General features: G+C 58.4%; 1 protein-coding gene across 1 annotated transcript in view; it reads left to right on the top strand.

Moving 5' to 3' along the window:
• Positions 1-656: 656 nt before the first annotated feature.
• Pka-C3 (Protein kinase, cAMP-dependent, catalytic subunit 3) overlaps positions 657-14,898 on the top strand; it is a 52,399-nt gene continuing 38,157 nt past the window's right edge. Inside the window, exon 1 of the mRNA XM_037233371.1 lies at positions 657-1,194. Within this exon, the coding sequence (XP_037089266.1) occupies positions 1,068-1,194 (127 nt within the window). The 5' untranslated portion in view covers positions 657-1,067. The remainder of the gene's footprint in view (positions 1,195-14,898) is intronic.

Raw genomic sequence — 14,898 nt, 5'->3', positions numbered from 1 at the left:
GCCGCGTTGATTTCTTGCGTTCTAGTGTAATCCTGTTCCGTGTTCCAATTTGGTCACCCCTGCTATAGCCCCCTCCCATCAGTATGCGCCTCGGGTTGTGTTGCTGGGACGACCGGGGCTCTGGCTGCCTGTTCCAAGACATTGATGACTCAATCAGGCGGGCTGGCGCGGCGTGGCGCGGCGCAGGACGCCCCGGTGACCGCGTCCGCAGGCGCTGCGCAGTACGCAGCCGGTGCGGCCGCATCGCCGACGCCACGGACACCGCTGCCGCCCGATAGTTCACCTCCAGCGGCCCGCTCCGGACGTGACCGCCCATGTGGTCGGGGCGGCATCGAACCTGTCGCGACCCCCGCCGTATCCCGCCCATCGGCGGCGCGGCGTCTGATCTCCGACCGGCCCGACGCGGCGGGCGCGCGACGGCACGCCCGTACCGTCCCGGTTCGTGCCGGCGTGTCCCGTCCGGTCCGCGCCGGTCCCGGTCCCGTTTGTGGCGCACGGGCGCAGTCGCGCGGCGCTTCACGCAGTGGCGCACGGCCGCCGCTCGCGCGTGACCCGCGCGCGCGGTGACGTCACGCCGCGGCCGATAGTTGTCTGAATCGGCGCCGGCCGCTGGACGGCCGCGTTATCTCCGGAGGTGGGTGGACCAGCGGCGGCGGCGGCGCGCTCAGCTGACCGCGCAGCGTGCTCCGGCCAGGCCACGCCGCGACGGGGAAGACAGCCTGCAACAGGTGCCACCGACGGCGACGCGACGTTCAGTCGGGGCGCAGCGGCGCGTCGGACGGCACCAGGGGGCGGAGCTCGCGCGCTCGGCCTCTGCACTCCTCAGCGGCACAGCAGCGCGCGGCGGAGGCGGTGGTGACGACCTCGACCTACTTCGCGCCAGTGCGGCGGTTTGGTCGGGTCACCATGCATTCTCGGTGCAGTGACTGACCGGCGGCCTGCGATTGGTGACCGCGTGAAAAGTCCGGCGGCGGACGTGGAGTCGGGCTGCGGCGCCGGCAGCGACAGTCAGCGGACCGAGACAGTGTGGGGAACCGGGCGGAGGGCCGACCTCGCCACCGCGCGCGATGGCTGCCAGCAAGGTCGCGCGAAAGCGGCAGGGCAGCCTGCCCAAGGAGCCGCCACCTATCATTAACGGCGACGACTGCAAGAAGGAGTATTCACTGGAGAGCTTCGAGATCATCAAAACCATCGGTGAGTTTTAGATGTCCGCCTCCAAGCGATCGCACGTTTCTCCTTTGTGTGTGTGTGTGTGTGCTTGTTTGCTCGTCGCTTCCCTTTGTGCTCGTGGCGCACATGCGCTCTCTCACTCTCTCTTTCACTCCTCGATGTTGCCTTTCAGTGTTCATTCAGCTGACTCTCCCGCGGCCGCATTGCGTCGCACGGCGCGTGACACAGGCAGGGGTGCCGCTGCAGGGGCACACCGGCGCCACGGGTCCGTACAGAAGGGAACAGGACAGCGGGTCATCGGCAGGCAGGGGTGCCGCTGCAGGGGCACACCAGGGCCACGGGCCCGTACAGAGGGGAACAGGACAGCGGGCCGTCGGCAGTCAGGGGTGCCGCTGCAGAGACACACCCGAGCCGCGGGGTCGCACAGAGTGGCACAAGGCAGCGGGCCGTCGGCAGACAGGGGTGCCGTTGCAGGGCCACACCCGGGCCGCAGGCTCGCACAGAAAGGCGCAGGGCAGCGGGCCGTCGGCAGGCAGGGATCACGCTGCAGGGACACACTCGGGCCACGGGCTCTTGCATAGTGGGCTGCCCGCCATAAACATTAAATGGCCGGCCCTGGACGCCATATAACGTGTCTTTGATGGACCGTGCTTACAAATGCACTATTGCCTATGTTTTAAAGCGCTGTAAGACTGCAATAGTACCTGATGATAAAATTGCACCAAAACAATCGTCCGAACCAGCGCGAGAGATCCGCATCACCGACGTTCTCTAAGGAGATAAAGGTCCCTGTGCGTCATGAACGTATTTGGGGGCCTCATGTACCATTCCTTGTTAAACCCTTTCCCTCCGATTTCGTCCAGTTTTCCTCAATAATCATTTTAGGTGCACACAATTGATATCATTTGTTGTCCTGGTCTTTCTAATCGCGACCTCTTCGTGGGCTGCAGAAGGCTTTCATGTTTTTCATGGGGTCACATATGCGTCTGATTTCGCCTCCTGTTGATCATGGCAACCTCCTATAGCAAGAGGGGTGTGATCCCGGCATATGGCTTCTCATACAGTACATATTCTTGTTTTCTGCGTGCGAGGGCGTATTCACATAGTGGCCCTCCGGGGCACGTGCGCCTTATTAAATTGATTACGTACGCCATGTGCATGGCCAAATGCAGATAGATCGCGCTCGAAGTAGACACGCAAAAGTAAACAGATCGAGAAAATGTGGTGCTGTGTCATGCCATTCACGACACTCAGCGCGCCTGCGGCACGCCAAACTGGGCTTTCAGTGAACGTCTTTGGGTTGTGCCCCTCTCCCTTCTCTAATTTCTGCGCACGCCACTGGTTGTCCCCACAGAACACCTCTTTTCAAACCAATGAATGCTCCGTCTTGGTCATCTGGGACTTCCTGTCGACATGCTCATGGTCATGAGTGCATGACGAGCGCATGGTCGTGCACTCGTGACCAGGGCATAGCTCGGAACGTCGAGTATTGACAATAAAACCACTGTCTGCTGGGTCGTGTAACCAGTGCCTCCTGGTATGATGAAGGTCGAGAACTGTCAGCATAAGGACTCTGGACTCATAAGGTCCAACGGATCCGTTTGCGGCCTTCCCCAAACGACCAGGGGACGTTCGCCCCCCCCCCCCCCCCCGTGCGCCGCTGGTGACGCCGCCGCGGCTGGTACGGGGAATGTTTGGATGCGTGACTCCGTCTCGTGAAGGCACCCCCGTTCGGTGCAGCTCGCAACGAGGTGTGTCCGTCCATGCAATGGGCCGATCCCTTTCTCTCCACCTCGGCCGCAGCCCGCTGCATCAGCCCGTCACCCTAATCGGAGGCAGCTGCTACACGCGTCGGGAATGAGCCCCGCAAACATAATTAGCTGACAGAGCCGACAGTGGAATGCCACGGTCCGCTGGCCGAGGTGCGCTCGGCCCACCGCGGCGGGAGGTGGGGGGCGGGAGGCGGGGAGGCTGTTTCGCGGGCGCTGGCCGCTCTGCCCGCCGCGACGGGAGATGGAAGACGGGAGGCGGGAGGCTGTGCTGCGGGCGCCGGCCGCTCCGCCCGCCGCGGCGGAAGGTGGGAGGCGGGAGGCGTGGAGGCTGTGCCGCGGGCGCCAGTCGCTCCGCCCGCCGCGGTGGGAGGCGGGGAGGCGGGAGGCTGTGCCGCGGGCGCCGGCCGCTCCGCCCGCCACGGTGGGTAAGGGGAGGTGGGAGGCTGCGCGGCGGGCGCAGGCCGCCTGTCACTCCCGGTCGCTCCGCCCGCCGCGGTCGGAGACGGGACGCGGAAGGCTGTGCGACGGGCGCCCGCCGCCTCTCGCTGCCGGCCGCTCGTGCCGTTCGTCTGGCGACGGGCAGTAATCGATACGGAGGCTGGGCGCCGCCGCCGGCGCTGACTCGCCGGTCCCGCCGGCGGCCGGAGCAGCGGTGCCGTCGGGCCCTCCTACCCTCTCCGACCGGGCCTGGTGCAGCTGTCGCGCCCCGTTGTCGACCGCACCGGGTCGCCCAGCCAGTGGGCTGCCGCCGCAGCCGTCGCGGTGAAAGGGCCTGCGTCGACCAGCGCGTGAGAAGTGGCCGCCTCTCGACGGCGCTCGCCTAATTTTACAAGGCGCGTGATGCAACCCGGTCATGTGGCGCCGGGACGAAAGCCATCTCAGCCCGATGCTGGTGCAATGGACCAGGAGCGGCATGGCTGATGATGCGAGCGATTGATGTGACGCGCGCTCTCGCGCGGCATAACTGTTTCTCGTTTGATCGTGGAACTTGTTGAAAGTAGGGGCGTGTCTGGCGTTGATTTGAAGCAATGCCGTCATAACGCAGCCGAAGCGGAGAGAAAACTGACGTGCCACAGTAGCAACGCAGACATTCACCAGAACCACAGTTTCGATAATGGTCTCTGATGGTACCAAACAGTCATGAGCAAATGTTCTTGCCCTGAGCGGCGCGCAGTTCTAGTAAAATAGTCATGAACTCACCTCGCGATTAACCAAAGTTATGAAGCCATATTGTAAAGGAGAACAGGCACGGGGACAAAGCTGGCGTCGGCCTTGGTTTGGGGTTGGGTTTGGGCTTGGGCTTAGGCTTGGGCTCGGGCTCTTCGAGCTCGGGCTCGGGTTCGGGCTCAGGCTTGGGCTCGGGTTCGGGCTCGGGCTCGGGCTCGGACTCGGACTCGGACTCGGACTCGGGCTCGAGCTCGGGCTCGGGCTCGGGCTCGGGCTCGGGCTCGGGCTCGGGCTCGGGCTCGGGCTCGGGCTCGGGCTTTGGGTTTGGGCTTGGGTTTGGGTTTGGGTTTGGGCCTGGGCCTGGGCTTAAGCTTGGGCCCCACGAAGCCACGGTTTTCCTCTGATGACTTCGGGTTTGAATTCGGCTTTTAAACTCTTTTTCGACAGCTGACGTTGGTTTCGGCTTCTGCTTTGAACAATTCTTGAATCATGGCCCCGGCTTCGGCCCCATGCGATCTTGAAGTGCTGGCTTCGACTTTGTCATGGTGAGTTATCACTGCAGTTGCGACTTCATTTTGCTGAAGCAGTCTTGTTCGTCCTGTCAACCCAATACACTACACAACTTTGCGACGCTGCGAGGCAGACATAACTGAAAGTCAACGATCATCCGACAATTTTCAGCACCGATGAACACCAGGCGACACCCGAAGAATGAACGGTCCTAACCGCTGTGCACATACACTCAGACAGCGAGGACGATGGTCCGAAAACCTCCTATTCGTACCGTCGAAACGCCGTCTCAATCACGCCGCAAAACCCTGACGAGTTTTGCTGATCTCATACGTCTTAGCAGATGCGGAGAAGTTTCGATTTCGCAAATGTGACAGCTGGAATTCGACAGCTGACTTATGTATCCTACAACCAAGGGTATTGTGAGGTACCCTTAATTCTACTACCGTAGATACCGCCTAGGCCTAGACATCGTAATTTAGAAGTGATCGGCGTGGCTTCAGCTCTGCGTTCCAGGCTTCAGTGCGCTGACTGGTGGCTTCAGTACCGCTGGCTGGCGGCCTCAGTGGCGCTGACTGGCGGCTTCGGCTCCGCATTCCAGGCTTCAGTACCGCTGGCTGGCGACTTCAGTGCCACTGGCTGGTGGCTTCAGTACCGCTGGCTGGTGGCTTCAGTGCCGCTGGATGGTTTTGGCTTCATGTCATTGTCTTGAATTCAAATTCGGCTTCGACGCCAGAGGCGTGGTTTTGGCCCCATGGTGAAAGAACAGCAAAGGTTATGACTATGACGTTGGTATTTACTTAGATGGGCCGTCGGGAAAATTGCAAACTGATGGCCCGAGTGGCACACTGTTACCACGCCTTCGCTTCGGGCAACAGTGCTGTCACCATGGATAGTTGATTTATTGGTGATGTTTTCCAAAGCAATTACGGCTGAGTAAACCAGGGCACTTCTTGCTATCGATGCCCCTTAAAAACATTGCCGCTGTTGGCGATCGATGCGTTGGCTGGGCGACAAATGACGACAAATGACAAATGACGCACCAACAATGAAATGGCATAGCTCAACAATGGGAAGAGCATAACTAGGAGCACGGCCTGTGTTCTGCAATACATACACAGACGTATCTGAGGCAGGCCTCCAGTCCTGCTGGCGACGGCCGCGGGCACGTCAGAACCGTCCTGCGGGCCGAGCGCCTTGGCCCGCTCCTGTCGCGCCCCGGCCCGCTCCTGTCACGCCCGCTCCTGTCGTGTTCCGACCCGCTCCTGTCGCGCCCCGGCCCGCTCCTGTCGCGCCCCGGCCCGCCCCTGTCACGCCCGGCCCACTCCTGTCGTGTTCCGACCCACTCTGTCGCGCCCAAACCCGCTCTTGTTGCACCGCGGCCCGCTCCTGTCGCGCCTCGACCCGCTCCTGTCTCGCCCCGACCCGCTCCTGTCTCGCTGCGGCTCGCCCTTGTCTGGTCCCTCTTGTAGCGCCCAAGCCCACTCTTGTCTCGCTGTAGCCTGCTCCTGCCGCGCTTCGGCGGCCGCTCCGGGGCTGTCCCGCCGCAGTTCAGCGGGCGAGGCGTGGGACGCTTCTAGGCATTTACTGACGGAGGCGTAGGTTTGCGTCCAGAAACTTCGAGCATGCAGCTTGTCCTGGGCGGTCTACTGGTAACTTGGTAGTTGATCAGGAGAGTTGAGCTGGAACGGGAGTGGCTGTGACGCCGCGGCATCACGCGGCACGTGCATGCAGTGTTCCGGAGATTTGCAGTTGAATTGGAATCATTCTGCTGGGGTGACGGGGACTGGGTGTGGCGACGAATTATGTGTAGCGTGGACTCCGATCTCAAAGTAGCATCTGAAAAAAAACACTTGGCAAAATTTGGATAAGTATCGTGCAAGCTGAATCCGGCATTTCATAAACTCTAGATTTCACACATACTGTGCAATGCCCGTGATCTGAGAAATTTGGACCCGAACTGGGTGCCCGGCGCCTACCCCACAGAGGGGTCCCTGCGCGGGCTCAGGCTCGGCAGTTTGTCCCCCAGACGCGCGTAGTGCTGCCCCACCGTTACCCATTCCCCTTCACCCCATAGCCCTGAAATGATCACTTCTGGTGGGAAGGGCTCTAATTCTAACGACCAATCGTTATTGCAACTTGCGCAACTCGCTCCACACTGATTGAGAGCCATTTGACATCCGCTATATTTGGAAATCGTGCTCACGAACGCCAGATCTGAACGGGTCGGCGATGACATTCATCTTGGCCTTGAACGCTACGTGACCTATGGGGTGACAGGATTTAAATGGCGTTGCTATGGCGTCATGCATGCCTGAATGACCTTGAAATAGTGTACACATCGTCGCTGGTGTATAGCTCAGACCCCAAAGAACTTCAGATCGTACGAAGGGAAAGGCTGTGCACTATCCCGAATGGTCTTCAAAATGGCTATTTCAGCTCGAAACCCCACACAAATGTGACACAATCCCTTTAAGGTGTTCTCCACCACCCCAGCATCCTGCAGGCTCTGCTCAGTGTGCATGCCGGCCGTCGCTGCATATTTGGCGACATGGTGAGTCCGACCGCCGGTTAGGGGGAAAGCTCACCGATTTGGCAGCTGAACCCGGTCCACCATGGTAACCTGATCGTCGCTGTGATCAGCAACGTGCCCGCTCGAGCCCCGGTGGTGCAATGATATATGGAGCAGCCCGGCTTGGTGAATGTGTGTCCTCCGGCGTGGGGATTCACCGGTCCGGTCCCAGGACCTTTTTGACCACGTTTACGGAGAACAAAATGCTACCAGTGAATACCAATACCATATATACCAATACCAATACCAATACCAAAAACCAACGCACCACCACCCAATCCCCCCTCCGTGAACAGCGAAAACCCCGGTGGCAACGTTGCTTTGACGGCAGTTCGCGGCCGATCGTGGCGTTGGCACGCTCCATTCAGAACGTTTGAGTGGCATATATCTGTTTGGATAGCAATTCGCAATTTAAAAAAATGTATGCTTGTGTACTTAGCCGTCAGGTTGAAATGCTTGCTGCTAAAAGTCCACCACAAAAGCAAATTCGCGTTGAAGTCGAAGTGTCCCTAAACAACGACACGCATTTATAACGAGTGCCTTGAAGGGCCTACGATCGTCATATTAGTATCACATCATCACCGCCAGGCGGGCCCAGTCGGCGTCTGCGAGAGACGCGTGGGACCAGCCCGGGCGCTCCTGCGTCGCCTCTTCCCGTTGCGTCGCTTCAGGGACGCTCCTCCTGTTGTGCGCCTCAGCTCATGGTCACGGCCGCCGCCGACGCCGGCCGGCGGCTGCGGCGGGCGGTTTCAGTGACGGCCGCCGCCGGCCGCCCGTCCCGAGCCCCATCTCGACTGCAGGTCATGCGTCACCGGCGCTGCATGTTCCGCCTGCTGCAAGGCCGGCGGCGGCCGGGCGGCGGCCGGCGTCTCGTGGACCGGCCGCCGGCGGTCGCCGACGGTCGGCGTCGCGTGGCGGCCGCCGGCTCAGGTGCGGCGGCTGTCGCCGGACGCCCACCGATCTGTCAGCGGCGGCGCGTCCCGAGACGGGATTACGGCCGGCTCGTGTGCTGCGGTCGTCGCGTGTTGACACGCTCGCTCGCTGGCGGCCCGTGGAACGCTCCGATTGCCGTGTCCGGGCCCGGGCGTGCGTCCGTGGCTGGAGGGCTTTCGAACGAGGAAGTTCCGAATGCAGGTGACGTGTTGGAGGGCACCTGCTTGCGATCGTCTTTGGCGAAGTAGGGCTGTCAAAAAAAGAACACCTTTAACGTTCCACTTAAGGTAAATGTTTTTCAATGCGTCACTGTATTGCCAATGCCAAGCCCTGACTAAAAGTGCTTGTGAGGAACTGGGTGGGGTGTAGAGGTGGGAGAGGGGAGGGCGTTTTATCGTATTCCTACAGCTCCGATACCCCCTTCGAAATTGACTAAAATCATGAAGGCTATATCCGATGAAATTCGGCATAATGTCGGTCATATTTAATTAAGGTTGGGATTCAAATGAAAACACATACATGCTCCTATCTGGCGGTGATTAACAATGCATCGCAAAACAAATTGCTGATGCAGTGCGAATACGGCCGCAGTGTTTATCACACCAGCGATATATTAGCTTGGAAAGCCCTTTGACCAGGCTTGTTTTCGGGGAATTTCACATGAATGAATTCAAATCACCAGCAGTGAAATGTTTACAGACATCAGCGCTCAACATCAACAGCGCCCGAGCCGGGTCCGGCCCACCAGCTGGCGCTCTGGTACTGGGCTGCGCATTGATCGAGACAGCTAGCGGCCGATCGGTCGTACGGCATGCGACTCCTCACTGATGTATTGCCTGTTGCCTGACTGCGATGAGTCGCCTATACTGACAGTACCCGCTCACCTACCAGTCTTTGTGCTGTGCTGAGTTGGCCCCGCGGGCGATGGCGAAGGCTCCGCCGTGCGGCTCACAGCGTGTGGATTTGGTTTTGACTAGGTGGGGATCAGCCTGTGACAATTCATGAATAATGTGATGCCGACGCAATGCCGGTAATAATGTGATGCCGACGCAATGCCGGTAACACGCCATATTTGGGGTGGGACAAGGAGCTCATTGGAGATATGCACGAAGTCTAAGCGGCGAAGTGCACGGTGATTTATTCGCGATGGATTCGAGGGGGTCTCCGGCAACTATTTCGAGGAGCGCTGCTCTTGGTCATGTCCATCGTTCATGCCAGGTCAGCCGGCAGAGGTTCACTGATGCGCAGCCACAGTAACTCACAAACGGCATCGATCGGGCGCTAGGATTGCGAATGGATGTGCTCAGCCATGCCGGCAGACGTAATCGACGAAGTTGATGAATGTAGGTTCGATTGATCCTGACCGAAGCATTGGCAGGTACGCAAATATTTTGGGCGGGCATGGGTCACCGTCACTGCGCGTGTCGTTTGTGCGGTATCAAGTGATTCATAGGCGTCTGTTTACGTCGGCGCGTTCATGCCGCTGACCGTCGCATGCCGCGAGCCCACGCACGGAGTTCAGCCTTTATCCCGGAACACTTATGGTATCATGATGGTATCATGATATCCCGGAACTTCTGCACGCAACCTAGCATGTGTCACTCTGACCCATAGAAGTCTGACATCACAAACAGTTAGCCTGATGTAATACATGATGCAAGATGTATGCAAATGCACGGTGTGCCCTCCCCCCCCCCCCCTCGAACTGTTGGCAAATTTACGCGCCTTTGGTATCGATTGGAGCGTTAATCTAACGTGTTGTCTGGTTACTCGGCCGGGTCAGACTCTACCATACAGAGCAGATTATGACCAGCTGCACTCCGGAACCGAGCGGTGGTTTGGTTACCCAGCTCGTGTTGGCGGCGGAGCGGAGCCATTATCATCATTGCACCGGTAATCTTACCAGGTCCAAGTTTTTAGTGTAAGTCAACCACACCCCGGGAGAGCACAACCGGCCCAGTGGCAGTCATGCGGTGGACTCAGTGCGCGATACTGTCGGGGGGTGCAACGGCACATTCGGGATATGTGCCCGGCGTCTGTCCCAAGCCAAATCCTAGCTATCATTCATAGGGGCGGCGCCACGGATTTTAGCTGGACGACAAGATTTTTGCGATGGTCCTGGAAAAAGCGGGGCCTCCTCACAAGGGGGTGTCCTTAGCAGCGTCGCATTCAAAAGGAAGGGACACGGAGAACATGTTCCCCTTGTTAAATTATTACATATATAATATCCAACAAACAAACGTCGGCGATGGAAAAATCCAGAATGGGGACTTTCTGATTTTCCCTTAAGAGGTTTGACTGTCCTAAAGCAGAGCCTCCTGTTCCTGAAAAGAGTCTTCTGATGCACAGAGGGTCTGTTTATCTAGAACAGAATGCTTCCGATTCGTGAAGGGGCCTCCAAATCCTGTCACAAAACATGATATCCTGATCCGGAGTAGCGGCCAACTGGTGCATGACAGGGGCTTCCTAAATAAAGGGTCCCTCCTATCCCAAGACAGGGACGTCCTAGTTTGTAACGGGGCCTCCCAAGCCAGCAAAGGTTCCTCCTTCGCACAACATTGGCCTCCTTATCTAGGGAATGGCCTACCTTATGCATAAAGGCAGCCTGCTGATTCACGAAACGGGCCTCTTGATGTAGAAAAGGGACTTCTGAACCCAAATTATTTATTTATCTCAGCTCAGTTGTGGGGCATTCTTGCTTCGGCTTTTGGTCATACCCGGGAAGGAACGATAGCTTTGGCTTGGGAAAAGGGCTCCCAAAAATTTTGAGGAGGCAAAAGTATAGCCCGCTACATACCGGCAGAGTGCAGCTGCCCCATCCACCCCTTCCCCTGCTGCGCTGCCCCTGATCATGCAGCGACGGCAAAAGTTCTATTATAGAGAGAGGACATTCTCTTTTTATTCTGCCCATGTTCGAACGTGTGACTTTTGGACCAAAGTCCTTGCTAAGTATAGCTTATTGGTTGAGGGGAGCGGTCCACATTTACATGGAGTTTTTATCTGAAGTAGCCGTCTTGAAGGTCTTTCGGTGCTGTTCACAATCATGCCCTTCTTAAGACCTAAGCCCCTCTAGTTTCTGAGCCAAACGCCATCGAGAGTGAGGAAAGGTTTACCGGTGAGAGTATTTCAAAGTCACCTTGGCGTTCATACCGTCGTAATAACGTCATTCAAATCCTGTCATTCCATTAGCCATGCAGCGATCAAGGCCAAGAAAATATAATTGCTGAGGCGTTCATATCTGGCGTTCGTGAGCGCGATTTCCAGATAAAACGGCCGACAAGTGGCTCTTAATCAGTGTTGTGCAAGGTACGATGACGTAACCAAACCATGACGCTTCGAGGAACATATTTATTAAACAGAGAATTGTACTGTCCAAAGCAGTCTTTTAAAAAGTATACCAAAAGTAAAAAGTGAGCTTGTTTCGTCATATCTGACACATGCTTCCATATCTTCAAATGTTAGACATTTCCTTTAAGACCCCAGCACCCGAGTGGGGCAATCCCATTGCAGTGGGTGGCTGTGGCCGAGTTATTTTACCATGCGATGTCATGTCCTGGCACGACCGCACCGGTGGTGCCAGCCGGACCTCCTCATGGTCAGTCGCCAGCTGACCGTCTCAACCAGCCAAATAATGGTGCCCGGTCTCTGGAGCGCGCACCGTCACAGTCCGGTCTCCCAACGCGCCAGTGGCCAGCGCTCCGCCAATTAAGCTGCGGGAACGGCACCCAACAATTACTGACATTCCCCTTCCATGTCCTATCTGTTGTCCGTCTCCGCACGGTCTTGTTGTGCCTGGCGCTCTATCTCGCCTCTCGTCCTCTAGCTCTTTGTCGGCACCGTTCGCGAGTGGCGAGCGCCGCTGCGCCAGCCGGAGCACTTGGCACGCTGCCAACCGACAGACCAACAGCGCGGACCGACGGGCCGCTGCCGGCGATACGCCACGTAACGGGGTCACCACGCGCACACACGCACACGTGCACGCGTGCACACGTCAGCGCTCTCGTGCACGCGGTTGTGCGCGTCTGGCCAGAGGAAGGAAAATTCAAATTGGTCGTGGGTTCAAGTGTGGCTAAAGTAGTCACGTACTATGTCATTGGAACCGAATTGCATGTGTTTACGGTCAGGCCGGGTTTGGCGCGGGCTTTCCCCTTGCAGCGGGTCATTTGTCGGCGTAGTTACTGCGGCGTGAGCCGGTCTTCTGTAAGCGTGCCGAATCGCTCACCACGCGCCTACAGGTGGTCCTGACGGCGCTGGGTGGGGAACCAGGCGCGTTTACTGCGCAAAATGCCTTTGAGCCTTTGCTCAGACATAGGCGCAGCACGTGCGCACATAGGCACAACCACAGACACAGCCACAGTCGCAGGCACAAACGCAGCCGCAGGCACAAGTACAGGCACAGGCACAGGCACAGCCGCAGGCACAGGCACAGGCACGAGCACAAGCACAGCCGCAGGCGCAGGCGCAGGCGCAGGCGCAGGCACAGGCACAGGCACAGGCACAGGCACAGGCACAGCCACAGCCACAGGCACAATTACAGGCACAGACACAGACACAGACACAGACACATGCACATGCACAGACGCAGACGCAGACGCAGACGCAGACGCAGACGCAGACGCAGACGCAGACACAGACACAGACACAGACACAGACACAGACACAGGTGATTTTTTGCTAATTTGACTTTATTCAGGCCTCGCCCGGGATCCCCCGGCAGTTTGACGAAAACGGCGCCCCAATTGACGGACACGTGCTGATTAACGAAATCTGGGAGCGTTTTAGTTGGATTCTGCAATTTGCATGGGGTAGACCATTGTTTGCATCGACCCTCGAGTGCCACATTAGCTGTGGATTATGCCTGAGGCATGCATAAGTCGGTGCCGTGCGACGGTTGGCTGACTCTGATCGTGCATAGATAGTCGGCATGATCACTTGCGTGCGGTACTCAATGACATGTCATTGCAGCTTTCCACATGTGCTGGCTGTCGTCGGCTAAGAAGGTTCTGTACAACGCTGATCGATGCGGACTAAGATAGTTAGTGTATGAAGCCTCCGGTCCCCCAACGTATCGTGAGGGGCATGTTAAGTGAGTCGGGCAAAAGGAGCGGTGTGCCCCGTAATTTGTGGTTATTGAGTTTGTGAGCAAGACCCGGGAATGTTGGGAATGGTTAGTTTGGCAAAGCTACGAGAGTTGCCATCTATGGGTGAGTAAATCGTGAAATACTCATTGAGATCACCGAGTTAAATCGCGACGCGGCAATACGCACCATTCCCTGCCTGTGCTGGGGACGAGCGTCAGGTCTGCTTCTGAAGATGGATTGCAAATGAGGGAAAACAACTCTCTCCGGTACTGGTATTCGCCGAGTGATGCCTGCGCCTGGGGCAGCATGTGCACTATCGTGCGCGCTCTCTGTATGCATGGGCACAAGCCCTTGTGCGCCGGCATGCGCGCGACCGCAGTCACGGGCGGATCCAGGAGGGAGGGGCAGCCCCCCCCCCCTCCCGAAGATGGCCAAAGTCCGGCAAAACATGGCGTCCCACAAGGTGGCGTTCCGCCTTTGACTGAAGGTGTGCCGTCAGTCGCTCGGTGATGTCCTACTTCGCATTGAACACGTGTCCCGCGTCTGCTGGATGGCCTGACCCCGTAGGCGCGTGCTGGCAGAAACAGACCGGTCGTAAGCGGCATGTTTTGCTCGCGGTGACGCCGGGTAAAGTCAGGGCCTTGTGCCCGGGCCTGTCCCCAGCGCCCAGTGGCCGCCGGAGTGCACCTGGCCCGGGGTCACTCGCTAAAACTGTCGCCTCCCCCGCCCCCCCCCAAAAAAAAGTGGTGGCCGGCGCCTCCGCTACTCAGGCTCACTTGAGGTTGCTGTCGCCGGCTGCCAGTGGTCGTCGACGCGACCCTTACAGCCGGCCCTTCAGGGACGGCCCTGCAGGGCCAGAGTTAGTCTCCCCCCATGGATGTTATCGCGCCCCGCCCTGGATCACCAGCTGACCTGGGGCGATGTCATCGGCTGTTCCGCGCGTGCCCTGCTCTCACCAATGAGTCTGCACCAGCAGCTGGCAGGCGCGCCGCTGAGCTGGCACCAGCGGTCGGCAAGCGCGCCGCTGGGCTGACACCAGCAGCTGGCACGCGCGCCTCTGGGCTGACACCAGCGGCCGGCATGCGCGCCGCTGTGCTGACACCAGCGCGCTCCAATATCGGGGCTGTATCGAACGCCAGGCTTGAGATGTTTCGCGGTAAGAAGCCGGTCAACTAGCTGACTTTCAGCAATCTGCTCAGACATATTGGAAGCCTGCTAATAAGGACTAGGACAGGCGATCCTGCAGCATCAAGGGCACCTAGCACTGCGTCATACGTTGTTTTCAGACCCCGTGTCGCAAGGGAATCCCACTCTTCATCTCCCGGCTGAGTGTGGGCTATTTTCAGGACCATTGCCTCACCCATTAGGCGCCGCGTGCGTTTTGGCCGGCCGCCCGGCTCCGTGCCGTACCGTCTGGCCGCACGCCCACCCATCTGCTCTCATTGGCAAACGCACCGAAACCCGCTCTGTGTTTCTCTGTGATGGATCGTGGGTTCCAGAGCCGCTGATAGCATCAACGCCTGGTGGGTATGCTCCGACGCTGACAATGGCTATTTTTGTGAGCGATCGATCAGGACCCCGCTCACCTTTTGCTGTTACCGGCGCTGACGCCGGCGACGTCTGCCCGGTGTACAGTTGCACGGCGGTGTTTTTCGGTCGCATATCGATCGTGGAGCCGGCTACGGCGGCGTTT

This window comes from Pollicipes pollicipes, unplaced genomic scaffold, assembly GCF_011947565.3.
Source record: "Pollicipes pollicipes isolate AB1234 unplaced genomic scaffold, Ppol_2.1 Scaffold_7231;HRSCAF=8579_pilon_pilon_pilon, whole genome shotgun sequence".
Lineage (NCBI taxonomy): Eukaryota > Metazoa > Arthropoda > Thecostraca > Pollicipedomorpha > Pollicipedidae > Pollicipes > Pollicipes pollicipes.
Note: the sequence above shows the minus strand (reverse complement) of the source record. Positions and strands in the feature narration are given on the sequence as shown.